Source organism: Uloborus diversus, chromosome 1 (assembly GCF_026930045.1).
Source record: "Uloborus diversus isolate 005 chromosome 1, Udiv.v.3.1, whole genome shotgun sequence".
Classification (NCBI taxonomy): Eukaryota; Metazoa; Arthropoda; class Arachnida; order Araneae; family Uloboridae; genus Uloborus; species Uloborus diversus.
The window spans coordinates 63,101,433-63,129,260 of record NC_072731.1 but is presented as its reverse complement, the minus strand read 5'-3'; the positions used below and the strand labels follow the sequence as shown (position 1 = coordinate 63,129,260).

The 27,828-nt window shown below is 34.4% G+C and overlaps 1 protein-coding gene across 4 annotated transcripts in view; it reads left to right on the top strand.

Annotated features, from left to right (window-relative positions):
• Positions 1–27,828, top strand: part of LOC129234614 (bestrophin-2-like) — a 77,322-nt gene that overhangs the window by 25,614 nt on the left and 23,880 nt on the right. For 3 of the 4 annotated variants that reach the window (XM_054868643.1, XM_054868644.1, XM_054868646.1), the window contains exons 2-7: positions 7,399–7,682; positions 8,490–8,624; positions 9,848–10,014; positions 16,086–16,243; positions 23,778–23,855; positions 24,034–24,183. In XM_054868643.1, the coding sequence (XP_054724618.1) occupies positions 7,504–7,682; positions 8,490–8,624; positions 9,848–10,014; positions 16,086–16,243; positions 23,778–23,855; positions 24,034–24,183 (867 nt within the window). In that variant the 5' untranslated portion in view covers positions 7,399–7,503. The remainder of the gene's footprint in view (positions 1–7,398; positions 7,683–8,489; positions 8,625–9,847; positions 10,015–16,085; positions 16,244–23,777; positions 23,856–24,033; positions 24,184–27,828) is intronic. The other variant, XM_054868645.1, reaches the window with a different exon arrangement.

The following is a 27,828-nucleotide window of genomic DNA, read 5'->3' as shown; positions in this document are numbered from 1 at the left end:
TATTTTTTGATGTCTTGTAAAACATTCTAAGTAATTTTGTTTGTTTTCCGGACTGGGCCCGGTTTGACGAACCCTGCCTTTGAATGCGTTTTTGGAAAAAGAAAATATTTTAAATATCAAAGTCACAACGCCGCTCTAAATATCTCTCTAAACTCTAATTGATAAATAATTATTATTCAAAGTTTCATGTCTGTCAAAACATGACAACAGACTATTAAATAGATTTCTGAAGTATAGGATATTCCTCCTTAAAATCTGAAACTGGAATCATTTCCGGTAAAATTAAAAATTCTAAAATACGGAACTGTTACAAAAGGCGTTGAATTTAATATCTGAAACAAATACGTAGTCTCTCCAAAGCCTTTTTTATAAATTTAATGAACAAATAGTTAAAGAAAGATAGGGGGGGGAAGAGAATCGAGTAATCATGGTCGAGTCGTTACTTTTCGGAACTAAAAAGTTAATCTAAACCAACTTGTCTACAATATATGAATATTACGCACATCTAAATAATGTGCAAATGGACGAGCAGTGGAATTACCACGAATTAAAAAGCACACAAGATTATAATTGCACAAATAATAATACAAGATATTCACCGCAAGAACCAAAATGGGGAATAGCAAACATTTCTTGCACCTCGTATGCTCAACCTTGTGTACAATAGACATACCGAAATAGTTTTCACGGCTTCACATTTAAAAGGAAAATGCTAAGGTATGCATTAAGTAAAGTCACTTGTTTTTAGTGTAAGAGATTGCGCTTTTGTCTAGCATGTTTAGACACAACAAGTTTTGACACAATTTTTCCTGTAAGATTCTCAGCGAGACGGTTTAACTGTTTCAATGAGCAGTATAATTTCACGGCCGCCATTAGATATAATGAAGAATTCAATTTTACTTTTTTGTAGAGTTTCCCCCCCCCCCCCCCCTTCATTTGGAGCATTTTCGATCGGTAGAGATCGGCGCCTTTTTGGCTCTGGCGCCATCGTGCGCCGCACGACCTTGTACAAAGGAACGGCGCGGCCCTGGGGTGGAGTTTTGAAGGGGCTCGCTCACACAAATGTTTCGAAATTGAAGCTCTAAAAGCGTGATTTAAGACGTTTTTCGACGCTGTTGAAGAGGGGGGGGGGGGAATCTCTCGAACGAATTTCGATCTGTAGAAAACGCAGTTTTAGAAGATTTTTGGTAAAGTTTATGGGTGGAGAGATTCGGTGTCCTCCCCTGGCAAATTTTTAAAATTGAAATTCAATTAACGCAATCGTAAGCGCTTTTCAATACTGTTAGAGGGGTAGGGGGTTTGGGAGTTCTCCCGCGAAAATTTTTCTGAATTGAAGCCTTAACAATGAAAATTTTAAGGATCTTCGGTAATATTAGGAAAAGGACCTCAGAGACTCATGGAGTTTTTTTTAAATTGAAGTCCGATAGACGGAATTTATTCGACCATGAATGATTAATTGAGAGGACATTTTTATGGGGTTACGTTGGAAGCGCACTCTCTCTTAGCATTAAACTGTTTTATATATATATATATATATATATATATATATATATATATATATATATATATATATATATATATATATATATATATATATATATATATATATATATATATATATATATATATATATATATATATTTCAATCAATAAATATATATTATATATATATATATATATTTGTTTATTTATTTATTTATTTATTTATTTATTTTTATATATATATTTCAAATATATTTCACCGACCCATGCATTCTTCTTTCGGCGGCCTCTATGAAGTCATCATATTTATTTATTTATTTATTTTTTAAACTGAAGAACCATGAAGCATGGTTTTGTATAACCAAGGCCGCCGAGAGACGAGAAGTGCACTATGCTAATTTTGTCGCCGGTCCTCCCTCCCATTATGCTAATTTTACTCTATGCACAATACTTTAAGTTGAGCCGGGCAAATAGTTTCCAACTAGGCTGACATACCCACTCTGCGGCCTAGTGAATAGTGTACTGAATACACATCATTTTCTGCGTTAAAAATGTTTGAAGCTTACATTTCCGCAGCTCTTACTTAGATAATCTTAATAAAAGAGAATCAAGGATGCTCCTAAATTGCATTTTAAGATTACATTTTCTGTTAAAATTTTACAGAAAAGATACTTTCTGTCACCATTATTTCAATTGTTCATTTATAATTACTATTTAATTATTTTTTAAACACGAAGAGTTTGCCTTTTTCTTTGTTTGTTTTATTGCTTTATGAAATTGGCGACCCCACTTCTGAAAAACTGTGGGGGGTGGCACCCTTCACACCTCGGCGTCGGCTCTACTAAGAACTCAGTTTTGAACTTCCATTGAGGACTTCAGAAGAAAAAAAAATCCCCACATTTTTCTTTTTTTTTCTTTTTTAAGTAGAAGTCTTAAAAATGCAGTTTTACGGTAGCTAGGAGGATTCTTTTCCTGGTTTCCCCCCTCATTTTGGAGTCTTTTTATGCAAATTTAGGTCATCTTTGAATTTAAAGGGGCTTGGAGATTTTCTCCCAGAAAATTTTCTAAATTGAAGTTTTAAAACTGAAGTTTTAAGTAATATTTGGTGACGTTCGGGTAATCTCACCCACACAGAATGACTTGAAATTAAAATCTTAAAGTGGAGGTAATCTTTGATGATGAAAAAAGTACGGGGGCAGTCCCCCCCCCCCCGAATCGCAGCCAGTGTTTATATGCGAGCCAAACCACGGAAAAGTAGTAGCTTTGTTCCGCGCATGACGCCTCATATATTTCATTAAAAATAATAATTTAAAAGAGTAATGTGATTAAAAATTTTATTGCTTAACAAATTACAAACGAAGGTGTGATTCCTTTAGCAAAAGATTTTGTTATTAATTTTTTAAATAATTAGGTACTTTTAAATGAAATGTATGAACTGTCACGTGCGGGACAAAGTGACTTCTTATTCGTGGAACAGTCCAATTCATTTTTTTTCAATGGTTTAAACTATTAATTCTCAACAAATGAGAAAAGTTTCCCTTACATTGGAATCTCTGCTCTCAAACTCTGCAATTTTTTAAAACATTAATATATTAATGGAGCAAAAATGGTGAATTCCAGCGGTAACGGAAAGAAGGTTTTTACAAAAAAAAAATCGATGGATTTCTGTCTGTGAGCATATCAAAATACATATTTTTTCAAAAACTGATGCAGACTTTTATACACCTCATAGTAAGTTGCCAAAAAAGTCAAATCCAAGAATTTTTCGTTAGTAACTTTTTTTTTTAATCAAATTTTAAAAAACGGTAACAGAAGAACATTTTTGCGACATGATTTTCACGCTAACATGTTCTCCCCAAAAGTTCAACTAAACTATAAAAGGGAAAATTCTATAAAAATTAGAGCACATACAGGAATGTTCAGTCATTACAATTCCAACTGTAGTTTTAAAAAATAGTATTACTTTAAGCATATAAATTATGTATTTGTTAAGGGTAGCGGAAGGACAGTAACGGAAGGACAAGAAGTCCAAAGCAAGTAAACTTTGTAAATTTCAACTAAAAAGCATTTATTCAGCTAATACAGCAGTCTGAAACAATGATATCTAATACCTGAGCCATCTGTTACAATTTTGAATTCTTTAAATACCCAATAATTTTATCAGATTCTATAGAACATTTACCTTCTTTCTCAGGAAATACAAGGATCATTCTCATATTATTATGCATTCTCAAGCAAGCTCTATTTCTGTTATTTTATCTTCTATATGATGTGCCTGTCCAATATTGACCTTTGTTAATTTATTTCCCTTCCAGCGAACTAACAAAACTTGTGCAAACGTTAATGAATCGTTTTTCATATTCTTTATGATTTGGTGTTTCTGATTCAGCTGTATCTTCATTTTTAACGTTATTTAAAACTGCCCTGTCTGTTGACTTTGAAGTGAAATTTTCTTCGATTTGTTGAAGTACTTACTATATTCAATAACATAACTTGTTACAGGGTTCAAATATTGCACATTTTGTGTGTCAGGATGAGAATGGATATTACTCCATCTTTGGGAATGTAAAAAAAGGTTAAACTCTTTAAATTTATTGATCTCTTCGTAATACGTTTAACAGTTAAACCAGTGCTCTCAACATTTCTTTCCTGCGACTTGTAGCAAAACATCTGAAAGCAGTTTCAATATTGTGTTGTTCCAATATAAATTTCAAGTTTGTAAGCAAATGTTTCTGCTTGAATTGCCTTGTCTTATAACAAAGATGTCATACCAAAATGGTTTTCACATGCTTAGGAATTTTTTAATGTGGTTTTCATGCTTTTCATCACATACAATGGAAGAAATGAAAGCAAGAAACATTTTTGTAAAAATTCAAATAAAAGTTTATTTTTAAAAAAAAGCACTTATAATTTTTGTTCAAATATTACTTATATATGTTTTAAATGTGACTACTAACTTTAAACAATATATTGTTTTCTACTAGCTTTTTAAATATTAACCTGTATCAGCTTATAGATAAATGTCCTTCCGTTACCGTATTTTTTGTCCTTCCGTTACCATTAACAACCATATAAATTAAATATGTATTAAAATTTTAACCATGCCTTTTTGACAAGAGACAAAATTCTGCTTTGCATAAAAAAACGTTTGTTTCTATACCCCATAGGTTCTTGATGAACTAATTGAGATGTAGTATTTCGGTAACGGAAGGACAACAAATTGTCACCACAGTAATGGACCTATTTAATGGTTGAAATAAAATAAATTTAAAATTAGTTACCAAAAAATTTAACTGGACATTCAAAAGATAAAAGTTAACCTAAATAGAATTTGCTCATAATAAATTTATTCAAATTACAGTATGCAACAAAACAAGGATTTTTTGCTCTGTAAAAACATAAAGGGAAAACTTGATTTTGCACTTGATTTTCTGAAAGTCATCAAACTATTTGGGAAAAACAGGTTAAGATTCAAGAAATTCATTTATTTCTGAAGAGAATGGTATATGACAAGTGGCAGAATGTTAATTTTTAAAATTTAAATGTCATGTGTGTGTGTCCTTTTTCCTGGAATTAACCAAATATTAATTAATTCATAAGCAATTTACAAGACGTTGACTTGGGATGTCCCTCACGTGAGGCATGCAAATAAATTAAATTTTAAAGAACAAAATTCTTAAGTAAAAATATGACTGTGTCAGGAGTATCTTTGTATCAAATGCAATAAAGATTAAAAATGCAAAAATTTACTTAACCCTGTTTAATTAAAATATTAAGAGCTATGATAAAATGTTGTGGAAATTGAAGTGTCTGATTTTCCCGCACCTGACGATGAAATGATTCAATAATAATAGCTGCTATAACTTAAAAAAAAAAAAACATACAGAACCTCAGTCTCAAATCTGCCCATGATTTTCTCTCTGTGATTTAGCATCTTGTCTTTTGATTTCTCTGCCTTATTTTTTGCTGCTAATAATGGATCATCATTTAACTATTTATTTTTTTTATTCTTACTGCTATTTACATTTTAACATCTAAAAAAAATTGCCCAGTTCATAAAAAGGATAAAAAGGAATAAGAAAAGTCCGGTGTAAAGATGATTTATAATTAACATTGAAGCATTGTCAAATAAGCATCCTTTATTAGCTTCTTTTGGTTTTTGAAAATACATCACAATTTCATTAATCTTTTCCATTATTATCGTTCACCAAAGAAGTGTAACCTCATGATGAGTAAGAGACCATGCAAAAGTAAATCTTTTAGTAATGTTTTTAAATAGTACTGTTTAGTAATTTGAAAGAACGTGAAAGAGAAGTCAAACATGTTGTTTAAGAGATTAAAAAAAGAGGCGTTCGTTCTTACTGTTACGATCTTCAAACTATGTAACTGGTTCCTTTGTTTTATCGTCATTTGAATAGTCGGCTGGAACAACATTGAATGTTACAAAATACAAATTTTACAGGAGAGCGTTTCTTCTGAGAGCGTAATTATATTTGAAAAAGCTGCCGAGAAAATGTCACATCCCACGTTTCTCCACTGTAATAACAGTTTTCTTTCAAAGGATAACCCCAAATTTGTTTTTTAATGAACTAACCAACATTATTTCACTGGAAAACCAATTAAAAAAATAATAACATCCAGCTTTGTTCTCGCCGACCACTCAACTGATGTTGTCTCCATAATGCAGTACAGTGCACTCTCTCTCTATTTTGAAGACTCATTGGACCGAACAACAGTGCTTAGATTATGAGGGTGTTCGTTATAGAGGGATACTGGATAATGCATGTATATGTATTCTACTGCGTTAATGGACTGTGTTCAGTACTTTGTCTTGTGAGCTGTACCAGTTACTGAGATAGAGATGCTGAATTTTTGATTGGTGGCAAGCGCAATTTCTAATTCAACTAAGCAGGACCTAAACTCTTGCATTTCTTACTTTCTTTTTTAATTTAAAAATTTTTACATAATATTCAACAATAAAATATTACAGTACAGCTATCGGTAGATTACCTGGAAAAAATTTGCAATTTTTAACCTGTTTTTGAATTGTGTACTCTCATGCAAGGCACGTGTTATTATCCAAGTGAAAATGTTGCCAGGTGATTCTCAGTCACGTTTTGCTTGAAGGTAATGGTGCTTTAAAAGTATTGGATACAATCGTTGGATTGTTGAAATATAGTTCAGAAGCAGAAACTTCAGGCCAGGCTCATATTGCACAGATGAATGATTTAATATGATGCAGTAATATCCAAGAAAATAATTTCTTCTTCCTCTCTCCATCTTCCTCTTAATTCCATTCAATTATTATGATAAAATGTGGATGTATTTCAGGTTTTCCAATTTGATTAATAGGATTTCCTTCCCGTGCACCGATTGTGAACATGCTCAGTATTATATAGAGAGGTAATAATTGAACAGAGTTAAAAATAGCGTTCATATTAGAGGGTGTTCAGAGTACAGAGAGGTCAGCTTATGTTAAGTCTATGGTGTTTTGCCGGAGCTATCAAAATGTGTTCAGAATATCGGTGTTCACATTAGAGAATGTTCGGATAGAGGGTCTAAATTACTGATTTCTTCTACCAACGGAAATTGAAGAGTCTTTAAACGAAAATTTAGCGATATTCAAACTGAAACCCCCTTAAATTTTCCATCTGGGAAAAACTAGCGGAACATTGCAAGAAAATGTTTTAGATCCCCTGGGGGAAAAACTCAGTTTAAAATCAATTTAGAAAGAAGACACTTTTTATTTCTTATTTTATATAAAGTCAAAGGCTGCAGTTACTATTTCAGGAAAGTTGTTAAAATATTAATTTTAATTAATTGTTTTCCTATCCTTATTCACACATTATTTTAAACCAGAATTTTTAGACACATTATGCGTTTATTGGTACACATGCCTTTTAAACTATTTTTCAGAACTATTGCACCCATACATTTCATGGCTCTTGTTCACCACAAACTACTCCCAGAGGAGATGACGATGATAACGTCACGCTAATTGTGGCTGACAGTCCGGCCAGCATGACAGTAAGCTACCAGTACGACGTAGCTTCATCCACGTCCGGTGGATTCATCCGGCTCTTATTCCGGTGGAAAGGAAGCATTTGGAAACTGGTTTACCTGGAAATGCTGTTTTTCGCTGGAGCATACTGTCTCCTAACTGTACTCTATAGGTTTCTCATGAGTGACGGCCAGAAGAGGTGAGCAAAACATGAGCTTGTGAAAAGTAATTATGCAACATTTCCCTTGTGCAGGCTTGACGAAAGCACTGCACGAAACAAAAAAGCAATCAATTTTTTTTTCTGAACAGCTTACAGAAACACGAAATTGAAAACATTGTTTACACTCTTGTTCTAGGTTGCATAGACCACTTTTTCAATTCAGAAAATTACTCTGATCTGCTTTGAAAAAAATGTCTTTCATAACCCTGAAACACCTGCAGGCGACACGCACACACATAAAAGAAATGGCAAAATATAGAATCCCTTTGCTTCTCTTGATCTTAGTTCATAACAAAAGAAGAGAAGCTTAAAATTTTCCCTCGTAAAAGCTGGTTTTTCCGTTTTAACAGTTTGACTCTAACTCTAGGATTCTGCCTTTAACAGTATTATTCTTCATATTAGTCTTGGAATACTATGATTGCTTACTTTTGGCACTTTAAACTGAAATAACAGCATTACTGCGCCCCCCTCCTCCTCTTGCTTTTCAAATCAAAAATACCTTTATTATTGCATTGGGAGTACGTATCCTAAATGTGGAGAACAAAGTTATCAAGTACAAAATCGCCCAATAGTTTTTATTGTGTACTTCATAATATTGTGTGCTTCATAATAGTCTAAAAATTGGCGCAAACTGCAAGAAATGAACGTATTAAGATACACTAATATAAGAAAATGTACAGAAATGATTTTCGACCCCAAAAAAATTATCATTTCTGAAATATTTAACTAAAATTTTACTGATATATTTCTTTTAAATTCAGAACCGTAATGATTTTATTTTTTTAGGGTGTTTGAAAGAATTGTGTTTTTGTGCTCAACATTTATGGACCTCATTCCTCTGAGTTTCGTACTCGGCTTCTATGTGTCCTTCATCGCCACAAGATGGTGGAACCAGTACACAGCCATTCCTTGGCCAGACAAGTACGTGTTGTATCTTGATCGAATTGTTGAATAATTTTATTTTTAAATAAAACAATTGAATTATTACATTAACGAAATTGATAAACAATGAAACGCTTTTTAGCTTATTCGCAGGTTAGTCATTTCTGACTTTTGTCAGATGTTTTTTCAGCCATAACTTCTGCAGTGAAAGAGGGGTTCCTGACTTCGATTCAGGGCCTGATTACTGAATAGGTCAACTAGGCTGTGGCCTAGGGTCCCCGACATTAAGGGACCCCCAAATGGCAAAAATGTTTAGAACCACCCCGACAGCACAACTTTGAGTAGTTACTTTGTAGACTTTGAGTAGTTAGTTGACTTCGTAGTTAGAGGTTTCCCTGTGCTTCTATTTGGAATGCACATGTAGTTCTTCTGCTCGATATTTTGTTATTTCTGTTTACAAAGACAATTTAAAAACTATCTACAAGTGGGTAGCTTTGCCTCTACGGAACTGTGTGTGTGTGACTTCCAAAACAATCAATTCTTCCCTGCATCGAAGAAATGCTGAAGAGCTGGTTCTTTAGGGGTGCGTATTGCCTTGCTTTTGGACAATGTAAGCGCTCTCTAAATAAGTCTAGTCAGTCCATTATGTGTATTATCCAGTCAGCTGTTAAAATAGGAAGTGGGGGGGGGGGAGCGAGGGTAAGGCAGTGATGCCGAACCTTTTCTTTAAACCTCATATTAATATAATTCTCGCGGGCCAAAACGCATATAAAAATGAAAAAAATAATTTTTTCCTAATGATCGCAAGAAAACCAAAACTATGGAAACGGAAACAAAATTACTAACTTTAAAATTTTTGTCATTGCTTGGTACTTTTGTTGTTAAGTCGAACTTTGAGTCTTATTTCCAGAAGCCAATTTCTGGACATTTGACTCCAATTTTGCAACACAGTGACTAATCGCGATTTTCGTTTCGTAACTTGGAGAAAAGCGGCGGGTCACACGAGTCAGCTTCGCGAGCAGTAGGTTGAGCACCACTGGTTAAAGGGACAAATTTCATGATCTGCTCACGTTACTTTTAAACTCCGCAGATTTGATCAAACATCATATCCTAATTCCTGAAGTAATTTTATTTCGTTAAATATCATAGTTATGAGTCATAATAAACAAGAAACGAAAAACGCGTGTGAGCACAAAACCACTGTTTAAGTTAGTCACAAAAGTTAACTTAAGACAAAATTCCCTTTTCCCCCCTTTTCAAAGGTTGATGAACAGTCTGTCGCTCTATGTCCCAGGTTACGACGAGACAAGTCGAGTTCTTCGTAGGACCCTGATGCGTTATTTGAACGTGGCATTAGTCTTGGTACTGCGCTCCATTAGCATGGCAGTCAAAAGACGATTCCCAACACGGGATCACCTCGTTGAAGCTGGTAAGTAGTTCGTTAAAATCAAAACTTTTATATTTCTGTAAAAATTAACATATTTGCCTGGTCAAAAGTTACCGGAATCAACAACTCATGAACTAATTGAGGCAGTGAGAAGCGAAGAGATGTAAGTGGACATTTTCAAGTTTTGAATAAAACGTGTTTAAAGATAAGGCCCTAAGTAGGCTTTCGTTGAATTTTTTTTCTAAATCATGCTATATAGTATCACTTAACAGAGCTACTACTGTCTAACCATGGATTGTATGTAAAGGCAAACATCCGGTTTACACGCGGAAATGGAATCATCTATTAGTTTTCAGGGATGTCAGATTTTGCAGATGTATGTTAGCCTCTAAATTAAGCAGAATCACATTCAAATGAGCGGAATACGCGCATAATTTTTTTATTTTTCCCCTCATTCAGATGGAATCGCCTTAACTGGATGTTCGCCAATTCCATACAATCCGTGGTCAAACAGTAGTACCATCTCTTGCCCCAAGACGTAGAAGAGGTCCACCTGCCATTTGTACTGGTTATCTCCAAATATTTAATTTTGTCACTTACATCCCTTTGCTCCTCACTGCCTCAATGGGGTGGTTTTCTTCAGTCAAAAGTAATACTTATAATTATTGAAATAGATAGAATGAGCAAAAAAAATCATGTACCTAGAAAATATACTTTCAATTTCCCAACAGTTTTTTTTAATTAATATTTTTTTAAATGTCCGATTTTTCAAACAAGGCGTGGTCTTTACGACGTCAATAATGATGCACTTTGCCGCATCTTTCTACTACGTTTTCACGTTATGATAATCAAGCAGCGAATTAAAATTGCGCTCTACGCTGCTACCAACCATATCGTTGCCAATATACGTGAGTAAAGATGCGAATTAAATATTTTGCACTGCGAATGGCAACACTGAATGGCATTTCACCATTTGTGATGTCATTGGCAAGAAATTTGAACAATGAAAGCATACCGATTTAAGTAATTTTTTAAAAATATTAAACGTGAACAAATTTATCAAAAATGGTCAGATCCTATGTTTTTAAACATGCTCTTTCAGAAAAAAAAGCTTTTAAAATTTTGAAAACGACCCCATTGAGATTATGACTTTAAATGCATACGTTTTCATAGTTATATCCCCACAGATGTTATTACGTTTACGCTCCAGGGCAACGCGCAAAATGCTTGATTTAAAAAAGCCACATTGGTATGAAAAGGGGGGTCAGCATTTCGTTGCTTTAATTTTAACGCCTACGGTGTTGTACGCAAGATGATAGCTTTAAAAGTGCTATACAACCAGGGACGCGAACCCTGTACCGTTCGAGTAACATTCCACCGAATGAGCTATTCAGCTTTCTCCCGCAATAATGCAAGAGGAGTTTTGCAACTAAACCGAGCAAATCGATCCAGTTTGTAATTTATTTAAAACAACAGTCAGAATATGAAATGTTGGTTTATTTTTTGCTGAAAGCGGGGGAAAAATCTTTAAAATGATACCTCACTTAGGAAGTTTGGCTAAATATTAAGGAAATTATGGCGTTTCCACAAAAATCACCTTTGAGAAATCTTACAGTGTCTCTCAAAAGTGTTCATACACTTTGAATTTTTTTAGTAAAACCAAAATAACGCGAAACTGAATTCGAATATGAAGTACAATATTTTTTCACATCATTCCTGTAATCATTCTAAATAAAACCCAATAGTTTTTTTCAAAATATTGACGGATTTTCTTTTTGAAATGGGTCAAAAAACGAAGAGACAGAGAAAAAACATGCCACAAAAGTCATCGTACACGCAAATATTTTCGAATAAATTCATGATTAAAATTATCATATGCCATTTTTTTTATTACTTTTGCATTGTGTTGACCCTTTAAAGTCATTTGGCTCTTATTTTTCATTTATTTATTCCCTAGTATTTTGTTTATTACTTTAAAATGGCTGCCATTCGTAAAACACAACAAACACCATTCAAAATTTGAATTTTTTCCTCACAGTTGCGATAAATTACTTTGAATGTCTTTAAATTAGTTAATTTTTATCATTCCATAGTAAAGTGCTTGATAAAATGCTTTAAGAAAAGACTCGGACCAAAAACAATGTTATTTAGAAAAGGCCAACCGGCAAAGTTAACAAAGCGTGATCGGAGATTTAGTTAAAACTGTTATGAAAAATACACATTTGAGTGCTGTAAAAGTTTCTGCGAATTTAATGAAAAATTTTGCGTTTTAGTTTTTACCTAAAACTTTTCCCCCAAGTTCTCTGATTAGCTGGATAAAATGGGATTTCTTTCCGCAGAAATTTCTTTGTTCGTGCGAAAAACAGAAAGCATACGCTTTTCATCGCAAAATCAATGATAAATAAGCTCGAAACGTTTTGTAATTATGTCTTACTTACAGGTGAAAATAAATTCAACATTTTTGGTTACATTTTTGTACAATTGTAAACAGAAGAGAAAATGAGGAACTTAATCTTAAGAACTAAGTTGGATCAGTTAATCAGGACGGTGAAGGTGTTCTAGTCAGAGGGTGCATATCAGCATCAGCACTCGGTAGTTTGGAATATTTTGATGAAATATTGAATCACGCTGTTCATTTAAATTTTTTAAAAACCAATTTTAAACTATTAGTCCAAAATTTGGTTATTGGAAGCAACTTTGTTTTTTATCAAGATAACGATAAGAAGCATACGGTTTTCAACGTTTGCGTCTAGTTTCTACAAAATTGTCCTAAAGTTTGAAAAATATCCCCTCAATCTCCAGATTTGAACCTAATGTAACTTATTTAGAGATATCTGGAGACTAGATTACGAAAACACGGTTTTGAAACGAAGAGGGAGCTAGAAACTCTAAAGACTCGAAGTGTGGTTGAACACTTACTCAGAAATTACACACAAAAAAAGAAGAAAATATTGAAATATATTCGCAGACGTTCAGGAGCTATTGTGGATGTTGAATGATATTCTACGAAATAATAACTTAATAAAAAGTTAGATTATTCAACACTACAAGACATTTTTTAAAGTGTACGAAGACTTTTGTGAGACAATATTTCCGGCACTTTTTGGTTTTTGATTTTTAAAAAAATAAGTTTCAATGTTTCATGTTTCATTAATACTTTATACGCAGATTTGTTAAAAATTAATCATAGATCTTATAATTAAATACCTGTTCCGAAAAAATTAATTTTAATAAATGGATAGGGGCCTATTTCATTGAAAGTCGTAGGTGTACGAACACTTTTGGGAGCCACTGTCTATAATTAAAAACTGAGCGTATGTATCGATGTATGTAGCTATGTATATATGTCCAAGTTTCTTCTTCCGAAAGCTGGTGAACTGACCATCGAATCAGGTACTGTTTGACCAGCGATTGTCTTAATTTGGAAATCGGCCAAGTTAAGACGATTCCATTTGAATGAATCTAGCAGGGAAAAAGAAATATAGCGATGGGATCTTGATGCACTCATTTTATAATGTCACCAGTGCCTAATTAATTTATTGCATTCTTTAAGTTGAAAAAGAGTGGAAACAAACAGAGTATTTATGGAAACACCAAAAAGAAAATACAATGTTTTCATTTCGTCAGGAAATGTAGAATCAAAATGGTAAGCTCAAAATTATGTTGTAAGAAATATATCGGTTAATTTTTGTAGTAAGAATGTAGTTTAGATTTAGAAAATGATTGCCGTGAACGAACTGTCATTTGTACAAAACTGCGTCTAAATAGGCAAAAGCGCACAACTGTAACGAATAAACTACCACTCCTGCAAAAAAATAGATGCGTCTATTTCCGCCTATAAACCGGATATTAACCTTTCCATATAATCGATGGTCAGACAGTATCGATAGATTCGTAATTTTCTCGTCTTTAGGTTTGGCTATTTTGCATAATCCTCCGACAATAATTAGCCGGGATATCAATTCACAACTCCAACGAACTATAGGGGGCACTGTAGCCACTTTCTAATGGCGGACGAAAAAGGTAAAACAAACGCACGTGGTAACGAAGAAAATGCTAATAAGCCTAGCAAAATTTGTCCGTATGGATAATTTTTTCGCTTTATTCTTTTTAAATTAATGTTCAAAGTCTTGTTGATATTCTGGCCCACGTATAAAGAAATAAGAATTCAAGAAGCATTACTAAACGTTGGAAATTAATACAAATTAAGCAGTTCGTAGTTCTAAGCAGCCATTTCCACGATGTTGAATTTGATATTTATCAATTCTTGATAAAACTAAATAATAATTGTGGCCTGACAAGAATAACAATTAATGCTAGAAAAGTTAATATGACATTACGAATTATTATCAAAAGAAGATGATACTTCTTTGCCTTGCTTGGCTAGCGCTTATTGTTTTGCATTTGTAGCTGAGTTATTTCTATAACTCCCGAATCGGTTAATTTAAAATTTTTCTGTTTCGATGTTTCTAATTTCTGAGTTATAATTTAATTATGTCATGCTATGCAAATCATCAACAAAATTCTCACGGATACATGGTGGTAGTTTTTTTTTTTTCAGTTTGATCTACCGTTATTTCTTTTTACTTATCGAATTCTGTAATCTTTCTACCATTTTATTCCACTCTTGAGAAAAATTTAAAATAGTTTAACCAACATGCGGAATCTCGCCAAGGATACTTTGCTCGCACAATACTAAAACTATAACCCTAAACAAATTTGGCGAAACCTTTCAGCTGAGAATAAAAGCAATAAAGTAAATTCTTTCTCGGTTAAACATTTTCATTTCGTTCTACGATAATATATTCAAAAAAATCTTTTACATACTGTCTATTCCAACTAAATGCTGCTGTAAAATATGGTTAGTTAAATTAATTTAAGATTAAAAAAAAAAACATATTCTAACAAATTCGCACAAAACAATAAAATTTTTTACCTGGTATAACGTTATCCAAGTTTGTTAATCCAGAGTTTTCTTGTGTTAACGCATTCACCATTTCTCAATCCACTCACTTTTTAGAAGGAAATAAGGAAAAAAGCCCGAGAATAATATTAAGGGACGAAACAATTTCTGTAGCAGAAAGCAATCTAAGACACATCGATTGCGTTGATAAATACTCAGAACAAACTGCCTGTGTTTACGCCAACAGACACACGTGGAACGCAATGTGGCAATGTTTTAGTTTTTTCGGCAGTTTTATAAATCACTGCAAGGTAGCGTATTCGAACGCTAGAGCTGCGAATTAAAAACTATTAATTATAATACAAAGATTTCGACATAAAATCTCCATTTTTCGAAGGCTTTCCTCCATTCAACTAATCATTCAGTGCTTCATCTCAACTTTCCGTAACAATGCTTTTATTAAAATTTGTAGCGTGAAGAAAATCATAAAATGAAAGATTGTTGTCATTTTTTCTCGAATATTAACAAATAAAATTCTGGCTTTTGTTTTAAAGGCGTTTCCTGTAATCGAGGAATTAAAAATGTTTCCTTTTTTGGTTATTTTTCCGCAATCTGCCGCAAAATCTTACTGATTTTTTTTTCTTTTTTTGTTTAAGCCTGATTGTTGAACACACGTCATTTGACGTAACTTTTGTTTTCGAAGTAGCGCGTGCAAAGCCGGGTTACGCAGCTAGTAATAGCTGACCAGTGCGAAGCATTCGTGTTCGACGGAAGAAATTCAGAGTTGGTTTTTCAAGTATATTTGAATAACAGCAAAAAGTGACTTCTTTGCTTATTTTTCGCTGATAGCGGTGAAAAAATCTTCAGATCACTCATCTAGATCACTCATCTAGATCTCTAGATGTCTCCAAATTTGGCGCCAACCCGGAGGACAGTTGAGGATTTCAATGGTATACTTTTCAGGCACACATGGTTTAGAAGGATCAAAAAAGACGGAATGGCATCTTCCAGATGTACTGCATCCTACAGTATACATGGATCGATCAGGGAAACATTTGACCTTCGGAGGAGATAGTATAACACAGACAGACACGCCCAGATTTCAGTTGTATAGATAAGTGTAACCGATTAATCAAGACGTCGCACCACAGACACACATACGCTGCATTTTATAAAGCTAAAGCTGAATCGCCATTTTGTATGATTTCAGGCTTCATGACAAAATTAGAGTTGGAGATGCTGAACTCCGTTCCCTCGACCGAGTTCAACACTTTCTGGATTCCTTGTACGTGGTTCGTCAATCTACTTCGGGAGGCTAAGCAAGAATGCCGCATCACAGATTCCAACGGGCTCAAACTCATTATGGAGGTTTGTTTTCCGCATACTAACTTATCTTCGGTAATTGTATGCTTCGTTTAACTTACGTAAGATTATTTACAGTTATTTTGAGTTAAAGTGACTCACCCTCCACCCGCCCCTCCCCCACACAAAATATTGTTAGGAGCATATCTACAAATTACAGCACAAACAGTTATTTTTCTAAATCTTGTTAAATGTTTGATATTGAATTGTTTTCTGAAAAATTTGATGAATCAGAAAATGTTTCGTTTATTCCCCAATCCAATGAATAAGAGATATAAGGATTGGAACTTTAATAGTGGCAACTATCTGTTTACGTCTAATGAATGCAAAAGTGATGCATGGCACCAAGTTTTACTACTTGAAATGCACTGCCAGCTCGGTCATTCCAGCGCCGAGGACTGCAGTTTCGTGCTTATTAAAACTCATCAGCTCGGCATAGAAAGTGACTGAGCTGGAGGTGGAAAGCCTCTTAAGGAAGCAAAGAGTGTTAAACAAACTGGTAGCTAATATAGAATTAGCAGTGGCAGGCGAGTGACCGAAGCAATGGTTCGGTTCACCTCGAAGATTGAAGGCAAGGCATGGTATTTTCAGAAAGTTACAGCCCTATAGCCAGGGCTGGGGCAGAAATACTTGAAATACACCGCCAGCTCAATCATTCCTGAAAATACCAAGTTTTTGTCTTTGAATATAGTCACCAACATTGTGCACAACCGGTTTCCAACGATGTGGAATTTGTAAGACACCTGTAGTAGCGCCTGTTCTGTTGATAATAATACGAATGGAGCGGTTTACTCCCACAAGAATCTCTGGAACTGTTTTGAAGCTAATACCAAGAAGTGGTTCCTTCATATTAGGAATTAAATAATCTCCTGACTTAGTACCTAAGATGAAGGAACCACTTCGGAGCATTAGCTTCAGAACTATGACTTTGACCTAATTCCTAAAATGAAGGAACCAGTTCATAGCATTAGCTTCAGAACTGTTCCAGCGGTTCTTGCAGCAGAAAACTGCTCCTTTCGAATTGTTATCAGCACGGCAGGCGCTACTACAAATGTCCAATGACTTCCACACCGTTGGAAACGGACTGTACATAATGCTAAAGGTGACTATACTGAAAAATTAAAACTTGATGCCAATATCACTTTTGTATTAGATTTTAGATGTTAAAAAATGGCACTATTAAAATTCCTACTTTAGTATTTGCTCTACTTGCACTGTTCTGGTAGTAATGACAAATGGAAAAAAAGAAGTCTGATCGATCTGTTTATCTTTTTACCGAGTGTGTGGGTTTATCAGGTACCCACATATACAATGGCTTTCAAGCTAAGCATTTCAGTATCATTCAAGTGAAAAAACAGTTTAAATATCGATGTCAAACAATTTTACTTTTTCCAGGATATCGGATTTTTATGGATATTTATTTTCTCAGGTATTATTATTATTATTATTATTATTATTATTTTACATTTTCTACCTTAAAGTTTCCCTTTTATGCCTCAATTTATACTACGGGAAAATCTAAAAGGTAGTACGCACTGTAGTAAAAAAAAAAGTATGCACTGAGAAAAAAATTGAACGATGAAACTCAGTCTGTGTATAGTAAATGCAGAAATGAGCAAACTGCTATAAAATATAATAATCTATTTAAATAAAACGGAGAATATATGTGTGTATGCATAATATATGTATGTTAATGAAACATAAATTTTATTTTCAAAAATAAGTTCTTCAATGTCATTATGTACTGTAGTTTCAAAGAAAAAAATCTTTACTTCACTCAGTTATTTTCATAATTCTTATCGTTTGCGATAATTTGTTCATTTTAAGTACCATCAGTTTCATTAATTACAAAGTCATCAATACCACAGAGTACCATTTAATGTACTTTTTTCCTACATACTACAAAATAGACGTGAAAATAGTCCCTCTCCATGGGCCACCTAGCGACTAAAGGGCTTACTTAGGCGACTAAATAAAATTCTCAACCTGCAACTTTTGAAAGTCTCTTATCCTGGTCACAGATAAATCATTACTTCCTTCATTTCACCGCACTTATTTTGTAAGATTCGCACATGGTATTCCATATCGCCAACGGATAAGAAAATCATATGTACACTTATTTTTATTTATTTTTTTACAAAAATTAATGATTGAAACACCATTATTGCATTCTATTGTAACGTTGCAGTTAGGGTTATACGTGCCAATGTTTTTATTTTTTTTAAAAATCCTAGATAAAGTGCCTACTAATTAAAAAATGGCTATTAAACTAAAAGTGTCTACAGGCTACTGGCCACTAACTAAATTAAGATTTTCAGGTCTGCTAAGCTGGTATTGTCATACATACTTTTAAGAAAAATATTATTAATTACACAGGTCATCCAAAAAAAAACTTTTTTTTCTGTGTTTCTGTGTTTTAATGCATGAATTCTGATACTATCCGCCAAAAAACACTAAAATATCAATCCATAGCTTTTAAAGTTTGTTTTTTATCTGTTTTACGTCTAAGTATGCTTTAAAGATTTTGACTGATTAGCATGGGAAAAAAACAACTGATTTTTGAACTTACTTTTTGTAAATTAATCGTCTACTCAGGGACGTAACTAGGTCATTTTCGAACAGGGGCAAGACCTCGTTATGGTGCCCCCCTCTTAAAATAAAAGAGAAAATTCTTGGAGAAAATTGATAGCGTCACTGGACCCCATTCATCACTGACAGAGTTCAATAAGATACAGATTCAGTATATTACCAACGGCGTATATGGCCTGATCGAGTTGAATTTCAGATAGAGAAACATAATGTCAAATGGGAACCAATTCTAGACCCTTAAGAATATATTTATGCCGCCATTACATATAAAATTAGGCCTAACGATGCGATTTGTGAAAACTGTGGATCAAAATTCTAAAGTTTTTGAATCTTCTTTATCTTCTTTACTAATAATAAAGCTGAAAGTCTGTCCGGAGGATGTCTGGATCTCTGTGACGCGCATAGCGCCTAGACCGTTCTGCTGATTTTCATGAAATTTGGCACAAAGTTAGTTTGTAGCATGGAGGTGTGCACCTCGAAGCGATTTTTCGAAAATTCGACGTGGTTCTTTTTCTATTCCAATTTTAAGAACAAAATTATCATAAGATGGACGAGTAAATTACGAAATTATCATAACGTGGAACCGTAACATGAGTACAAGCCAATTGACGAGAAAATTCACCATACATTATTTGTAAATATACAGGCGAACCGAAAGACCTTTTACTTTTTCTATTACGGGCAAAACCGTGCGGGTACCACTAATATTTAAATAAATTAGTTCCCAAATTATATGAAGATAAAGTTAAATCGGTTATTTTCGTTGGAACAAAAATAAAACAATACTAAACAGTAATTAGTTCACACAATTACTCAATCCTAATGAAAAACAAGATTGGAAGAGTCTTAAAGCAGTAGCGAGTGGTTTTCTCGAAAACAACAGAGCTAATCAAGAATTGACTGAAAACATGCTTGAAAGCTTTAAAATCGTAGAATGTCTCATAAACTTCATATGCTACATGCTCACATGGACCAATTTCAAAATAATATGGGTGCCTACTCAGAGGAGCAAGGAGAGCGTTTTCACCAAGATGTGATGGACTTAGAAAAACTTTACCACGGGCAGTATAACGAGAATATGATGGGAGATTAAATTTGGGGTTTAATACGAGACCAGTCCATACAAACATAACAAAACCACCAAAACCATTCGTTTTTGAGCTTGATTTTTTATTATTTTACGTTTGTGTGCAGTAATTTATTGTATTATTTTTAAATTAGAAGTACTAATGTTCAGAAAAAAAATTTCTACTTGAGTCATTAGGAAAAAAAAAACCGTATTTCACTCAAGAATTCAAAAAAAAAAAAAATTCTCTCGTATTTACAAAAAAACTTTGATCAAAATAATTAGTTTTTCCTTTATTAGAAGCATAAAAAAACCCCCAGAATTTAATGCTCAGAAGCCAGACACAAAAATCGTGTCGACCTGTGTTATTCTCCGCTCATCAATCAAATACAGTTGAACTCTCTTAATGCGATCATGTTTAATACGAAATCACGGCTAAGACGAACATTTCGTTCATTAAGTTTGGTTTACTATCTAATTACATTGAAACTTTCACGCATTATATGTACATTAATTTGAAAGTATCGGCTAAAACGAACAAAAATTTTTGACCTCTTTACTTAAAATGTTTGTGGTAAAACACTGAAATTTTCTTTCTTTGAAATTATTGATCATTGTGTTAGAAAGTAAAAGTCCCATTGTGTAACGGGAAGAAAATATTAAATACTTTGCACTTGTGACCATTTCAATTTACTCACAGATATAACTGTTCATCTTCTATTGAGGACTACCACCTATTCTGTAATTTTCGATTATCATATTTCTTTTTCAATATTTTTCAAAAAAAAATTAAAATCATTTATAAGGAATAAGTGAATTTTTTCTGAATGTACTAATAGTTAGTTTACAATGCAAGTATTAGTAGTAATGTAGTAATATTTTTAAAGTATGTAAGCATTCCTTTTTTTTTACAGTATCACTCATTCTCGGTTGTTACGAATAATGACTAATGCGAACAAATTCGTGGATTTTTGACATTTCGTTTTAACCGGGTTCAACTGTATAACAATATGATTTGTATTTCACTACGCAGTAAGGGTGCGACATCGATGTCGATGTTTTGGAAACATCGATGTTTTTGTTAAAACATCGATGTTTTTAACATCGATGTTTTTCTTTCGATGTTTTTGGACCATCGATGTTTCGGTTTCGATGTTTTTTCGATGTTGACGTTTTTGCATTTTAATTGAAAATTATCATAAAATTTTCTCCAATTTTCTCGCTAGGTAATTAAGTTTACTTATGGAGTTGCCAAAAAAAAAAAAATCTTTTTTTTTTTTGCACCCATTTTATAAGATACATTTTTCTGTGTAGAGAATGATTTTTGGGAAGATCACTACAAGGTAGTAAAAGATTAACTAGAGAGTGAGGAAAAGGTCAAAGCTATTAGAAGAACCTAACACTGGTAATAGGTCCCAGAACTTGCAGTCTATTTCAAGGCCCCAGTTCTTAAACTGAAGGGATATCCTATACGTTACTAAGGTGAAAATTATAACTGGTAAGAGAGAGCCGGTAAAAGTTGCTTTAAAGTATTTGATAGTGATGGCAATTTCTGTTCCATCGGAAAGAGATGTTTCTCCGACTGGTGGGATAGTCTGTGAAAAGAGAAATGCGCTTCTGGGGAACAAAGTAAACAAACTTCGTTTTCTCCAAACCGTCAACACCAATATTCAGGGTTATTTATCGACTTCCCCCAACAAGTCGTCCCTCTGTTACTTACAATTTGTGTTTAATTATTAACTAACAGTACAACACATATTTCTTGCTCTTAAAAATAATTGTCAGAATGAATTTTGTATTTTTGAAATAATTAGCACAACTTTTTCTCATCATTAAACTGACAGTAAGTGCTATGATACATTTTTCTTAGATTCTTTTTTTATGTAAATTTACTTTTAGTTTCATTCAGTTTGAAAATGTTTCCTTATTACTATAACTAGTTGTATTAATCGGTGCTTGTCTTATTATCAATTTTTGCCCTACTATAATACCAAGATGTTGCGAAATTATTCTAATTAAATCATTTTCATGATTTGAGGTTCAGTATTTTCAATATATTCGTCGGATACGTATTCTTTTGTATGGCTTAAATTAGTGTAGTGTATTCAAAAATGTATGTTATACATTCATAAAAAGATCGATGTTTTAAAACATCGATGTTTGGAAACATCGATGTTTTTTGGTCGATGTATCAATACCATCGATGTTTGGAAACATCGATGTTTTTTGGTCGATGTATCAATACCATCGATGTTTTAATTTCCAACATCGATGTTTTGCCATCGATGTCGCACCTCTACTACGCAGCTTAACTAAATAAGATAGAAATCTTATGACGCAAGAATAAAAGTATTCTTACAAAAGTATGGCAAAAACTTTTTTTTTCTGTTGCGTTTTAAGTTCTCTTCTTCGTTCTATTCTGGACCCGGTCCAACCTTACACTGCATATGCTTCAACAAAAACAGTTTTTGGAACAATGGTGAGTTTATCTTTAAGGCAAATGTTTTGGATTCTGAACTTCGGTGCCAAATGTCTTTTTGCGGTATTTACAAGCATCTGTTGCTGCTATGACAAGCAGTGAACTGTGTTATTCAATAACAGGGGTTCTCAACCTGGGGGCTTGCCCTCCTGGACAGGCGTAGATGAATTTCTAGGGAGGCATGAATGTATGCAAAAAATGAAGGGAACCATTTAAAACTTAATTGTAGTTAGCTCAATATTGGTGACACGTGTAAATATTTTCGACACTATCATCTGTTGGGGAAATTTTTAGCCCAGTTTTCATCCACATTTCTCTGTGAATCTGTATTTTCAGCAGTAACAGGCATAAAAGTCAAGAAATCGAGAAAGAATAGGCATAGGCATTTTGTCAAGGTCGAACAGTGGCATCATCATCACACCCGAGGGTCCCTTGTTCCTATTGTCGAACAGTGGCAATCCCCCCCCCCCCGCTCATTGATGTTAGGAAAGTGACTCTGGCATTACATGCCTACCTCACCTATACATGAATTTACAGCTGGCGGTGTATTTCCTGTATTTCTCCCTTAGCCCTGGCATTAGGGCAGTAACTTACTGAGTATACCTCAACTATAGTTGGGCAAACGTAACCTGGCAGCATTCTAAAGGCTTCGCAGATCATAATTACATCGTTACGACGCTGCCAGGTTTGGCTAGCCCCAACCATAGATCCTGGATTACCTCAAACTAATTTGAATTTAGTTCTTTCATTCTTTGATTTCATTTGCTTTAATAAGAAAGTGTTCAAAATTAACTTTATTTTAGTATACTTATGGGTAGTAACACTCTGTTTTGTGAGCAACCAGCTTCAGCCATTCTAACGAGCTTTTGTTTCAATTTCGATTTTGCTAGTTGTATTGACTACATATCGTGGTGTGTGTGGGGAGGGGGCATAACTTCTAATCAGCGTTCAAAGCCAGGGGAAGAGCCTGAAAGGTTGAGAACTCCTGCTCTATAGTTGATCTATGAGAAGATGCTGTAATTATTTTACTTTAGCTAAGTTTTTAAAATCTTTTCTTCTTTGGGGCTGTCCATGATTGATATCGGACTTTTTTTCGACATTTCTGACCCCCTCCTTCTCTTTGTCATAAAGTCACATGCTTTACCCTCCCTCTCCCCTCTTGGTCATATGTTTATGACCAAGATATTATTATAGATAAATTCGTATCTATAATAATATCTTGGATAATTATATATTTATAGATAAATTCTTAATTTTTATAGATAAATTCGTATAAGAAAAATGTGTGATGCCCCACTTCTTTTTACCACCTCCCTACCCCTTGTCACAAACTGTCACAATTTCACGACCCTCTCCTCCTCAAAGCGTGACATCATCAGTGCATAGCCTCTTTTTTTTCTTTTCAGGAATTTAATGAATTCCGGTCGAAATGTGGAATGCTGTGGAGCTATGACTGGATCAGCATTCCTTTGGTATACACTCAGGTACGCTTCTCTTGTAAATATTATAAATGCAAAAAGTCAATTTCAAAATAGAATCCATTCCAATTTAAAAGTTTAAACATTAAAATGTTTGGAAAACATATCGAATTATACGTTTCGATGAAGTTCAAAGCTCTTCGAAGAATATAAATGTTTATAGCACTATACGTTTTAATTTCAGGTTGTAACACTAGCTACTTATGCATTCTTTGGGGCCTGTATTTTTGGCCGACAGTACGTTGAGTCACCAGACAATCCGAATCATAATTTTGAGCTCTACATTCCTATTTTCACCATTTTCCAGCTCTTTTTTTATATGGGATTACTAAAGGTTAGTTTTTTTTTTCATATCTGCATGATACGAAATACATTTTCTCTATTGTTTGCTTAAACTCTTAACTTGATTTTATAAAAATATTACTGTTGAGGTGGGATGTATGTAAACCCAACACAGCAAATTCAAGTAGTAAAATTGCCAATGATGTTTTGTATTAGTTAATTGTACAACTACAACTGAAACAATACAATAAGTGCTAAATCACTTACATATAAAAATATGTAAACAAACATTGCAAAACGTTTGAATGCAATACTCAAATTCTTCTGGGGTGCGTAAGACGCCCCACCTTACCAGTTATGGGTTGAGTAATAGCTTTGTCTGTGTTGATCTATTGTTGACCATTACCTATATCTATTCAGACAGACTCTCTATCGCAGATTTAGTTTTCCTGTTGAAAAATAGATCCTGGGAGTTCTGCAATGAGAACCGACACACGTGATGGAAACATGTCGCGAACGTATCGATGAGCTGTCAAGTTATTGTAGATCAATATTAGAGGTGACCGTGTATCATACACGATGGCATCTCATAACATCAGCAAGGCTGTGGGTGCGGTGTGCCGCTGAAAAGCAAAGGCACAATGGTGGTAATCACCGTGGGACCACCACAAGCATACACGGTTGTCATTATATTGCCCAAAATTGAACCTGGATGCTTTGCTGAAAACGATCTTGTTCCATTTGCTTGAAATTCATTCCCTTTGAACTACTACTTCAAATAGAGCCGGTGGTGTAAAATCCCTAATCCTGCCTTTATTTTCAGCGGTACACCGCACCTACAGCTAGGGAAAAGTTATGGGGTGCCATCGCATACGATAAACGGTCATCTCTAACATCGATCCACAGCACCATGAAAGCCCAGAGGAACGTTCGTTACATGTCTCAGTCGCATGTGTTGGTCCTCATGGAATTGATCCCAAGAGCCATTTTTCAACAGAACAATTCTCGGTCACCCACAGTAAGGGTGTCAGAGGACTTCCTCCAACAGATTATCACTTTTTCGGGCTCGATCAAATCCCTGATTTACCACAGGTCGAGCACATCTGGGACCACTTGGGAGGTACGTTGGACAGCCTACGAGTTTGATCGAACTAGGGACGCGTTTACAGTAACTTTGAGATTAATGACGTTGGATATCGTACAAGACTTTCATGCTTCATAGATCGCCTGGATCACCTCGTGTATCCACGCTAGAGGAGGCTCGACAAGTTGCTTTGCTTCCATTTTTATTCAGCCTAATTGCTTTCTTAAATCAATGTTATCCTTACGTGTGTAAAATTTCCTTTCATAATGACTTGCAATACAATAACTCCTTCTAGGTGTGTCGAGTTTTTTTGTCATAGAGTGTATAAGCTATTGTTCGTTTTCCACGAGAAGGCAGTTGACTCCTCCCTTGTCACGTGGTATTCGATGATTCTATTTCGCTGTTTTCGGCAGAAGGTATATTCAGATCAATGCATTTTGTTGTAAAAGCAGCAGTTTTTAAAATGTAAGAATAACTAAAATGACAACATACAAGTGAAGCAAGTGATGCAAAGGACATTAAGAATTTTTTGCTCATTAAAATGCACGCGCAAGTTAAAACTGTCTGGTTGTCTTATTTAGAAGATTGCTTGCCGGTCACCCCCGCGTAAAATAGAACTCTGCGTTCAAGGAGGCGAGGCGAAGTGCCTTCTCCTGACAAACGGACAATAGATAAGAGACTAAACGAAGGTATGGGATATAGTGGAAAGAGTGAGGCGTTTGAAATTGCATTGTAATGGTCGTTTAACTAGAAGGGCGCGACAGTTGGTGAACCTTCGTGGTGACTGACGCATGTCCTGCACGTCATGGTAACAAACGTCCCCGAAAGCACTCAAGCAGTCTGATGAACTGCTTTAACTGCAAGCTCTAACGGCAAATCAATATTACTGTTTGACCACGGATTGTATGTAATTTGGCAGTCGGCCAAGTTAAGACGATTCCATCTGAATGAATCTAGCAGGGGAGAAGGGAAAATAGCGATGGGATTTTGATGCACGCGTTTTATAATGTCACAAGTACCTAATTAATTTATTGCATTTTCCAAGTTGAAAAAGAGTGGAATCATAGTTTCTATGGAAACCACAAAAAGAAAAGAAAATGTTTTCATTTCGTCAGGAAATGTAAAATCAAAATGGTAAGCTCAAAATTATGTGATAATTTTTGTAGTACGAATATAGTTTGAATATAGTTTAGATTTAAAAGAATGCTTGCCGTGAACGAAGTGTCATATGTGTAAAAGTGGGTCTAAATAATTAAAAGGCAAAAGAGCACATTTGTAACGAACAAACTACCACCCTTATAAACTAATAGATACGTCCATTTCCACCTATAAACCGGATAGGAGTTTTTCCATATAATCGATGGTTAGACAGTTATTCTACAGCATTTGGGAAAAGCTGGAGAAGACCCCCAGATAGAACAGTAGATAGAAAGAAGTTGATATAGATGACCCTCTGTAAACGTATAATTAGTGTTTTAAATTTCTCCCAATAGAATTAAAGCTCCGTAACTCTCCTCAGTGCATGCGCCACTACATCTTTTACGTAAGTGAGGATGACAACAATTGAACTTCAGATGGGTTGAGTGTTCAGGGCCAGATTTCTGGGATAAGTTAAATTTAGTTTTTGCTTTTGACTTAATTATTGGCACCAGTGACTGTTTGAGTTTTTTTCTTTGTTTATTCGCCCTTTTGTGTTTCTTGATTGTCGGGATTATGTGATTTTCAATGAGGAGACGGTTACTCTTAATGATAGAACTTACAAAGCAGAAACGGCCATTTTTTATAGCAGCGCATTTTAATTGTTCAGATGGCGTCCCTGAGAATGAAACCGAGGTAGAAACAAAGACATGTTTGATTGTAAAAATTATAGGATAGTAAATATTGGAATAAATGTTACCCAGGTCTGTCAATTCAAAAATTTCCAGGGGTAGGGGGAGACAAAAGGATTGCAATCAATGCATTTCATAGGAAAGATACAACAAAATGCGTAATTACATTCTGTTTCTAACCCCCCTCCTACTCCTGATCGCCCAAATGACGGGCCTGATTTAACCCAGTTTTCTTAAAATGGTAATAATGACACATGATTTACGTGGAAATTTCTGGCTATAAAATCCAATCTAATATGAAAAATATCTTTAACATGAAAAAACAACTGAAGTAGACGTTTTTTTTCAATATTTTTTACTTCCTTTTACAAAAAAGGAAGTATTGTATTCGCGAAAAAATTTCACTCAAAAATCGACCTTAATTTCCATTTTGCTCACCCCAGAATGAATGTTGAGTTTTTTTTTTTTTTTCGACTCGACCACACGTGGATAAGAGCCTAAGAACGTATAGACACGCGAAATATCCATTTTGACGATTCCCGAGTGAATTACAACGAGTTTTCTCGTGACGTCTGTGTATACGTATGTATGATGTGCTTATGTGCGTAACTGAAGAATAGTATGTCCTAGAAAGTTGAAATTTGATACGTAGACTCCTAGTGGGGTCTAGTTGTGCATCTCCTCTTTTGGTTGCATTCTGGTAATTCTAAAGGGGTCTTTTGCCCCTTTTTTAGGGGAAATCATTGTTAATTTCGATGTAAACTCAAGTGGTGTTATAATGTAT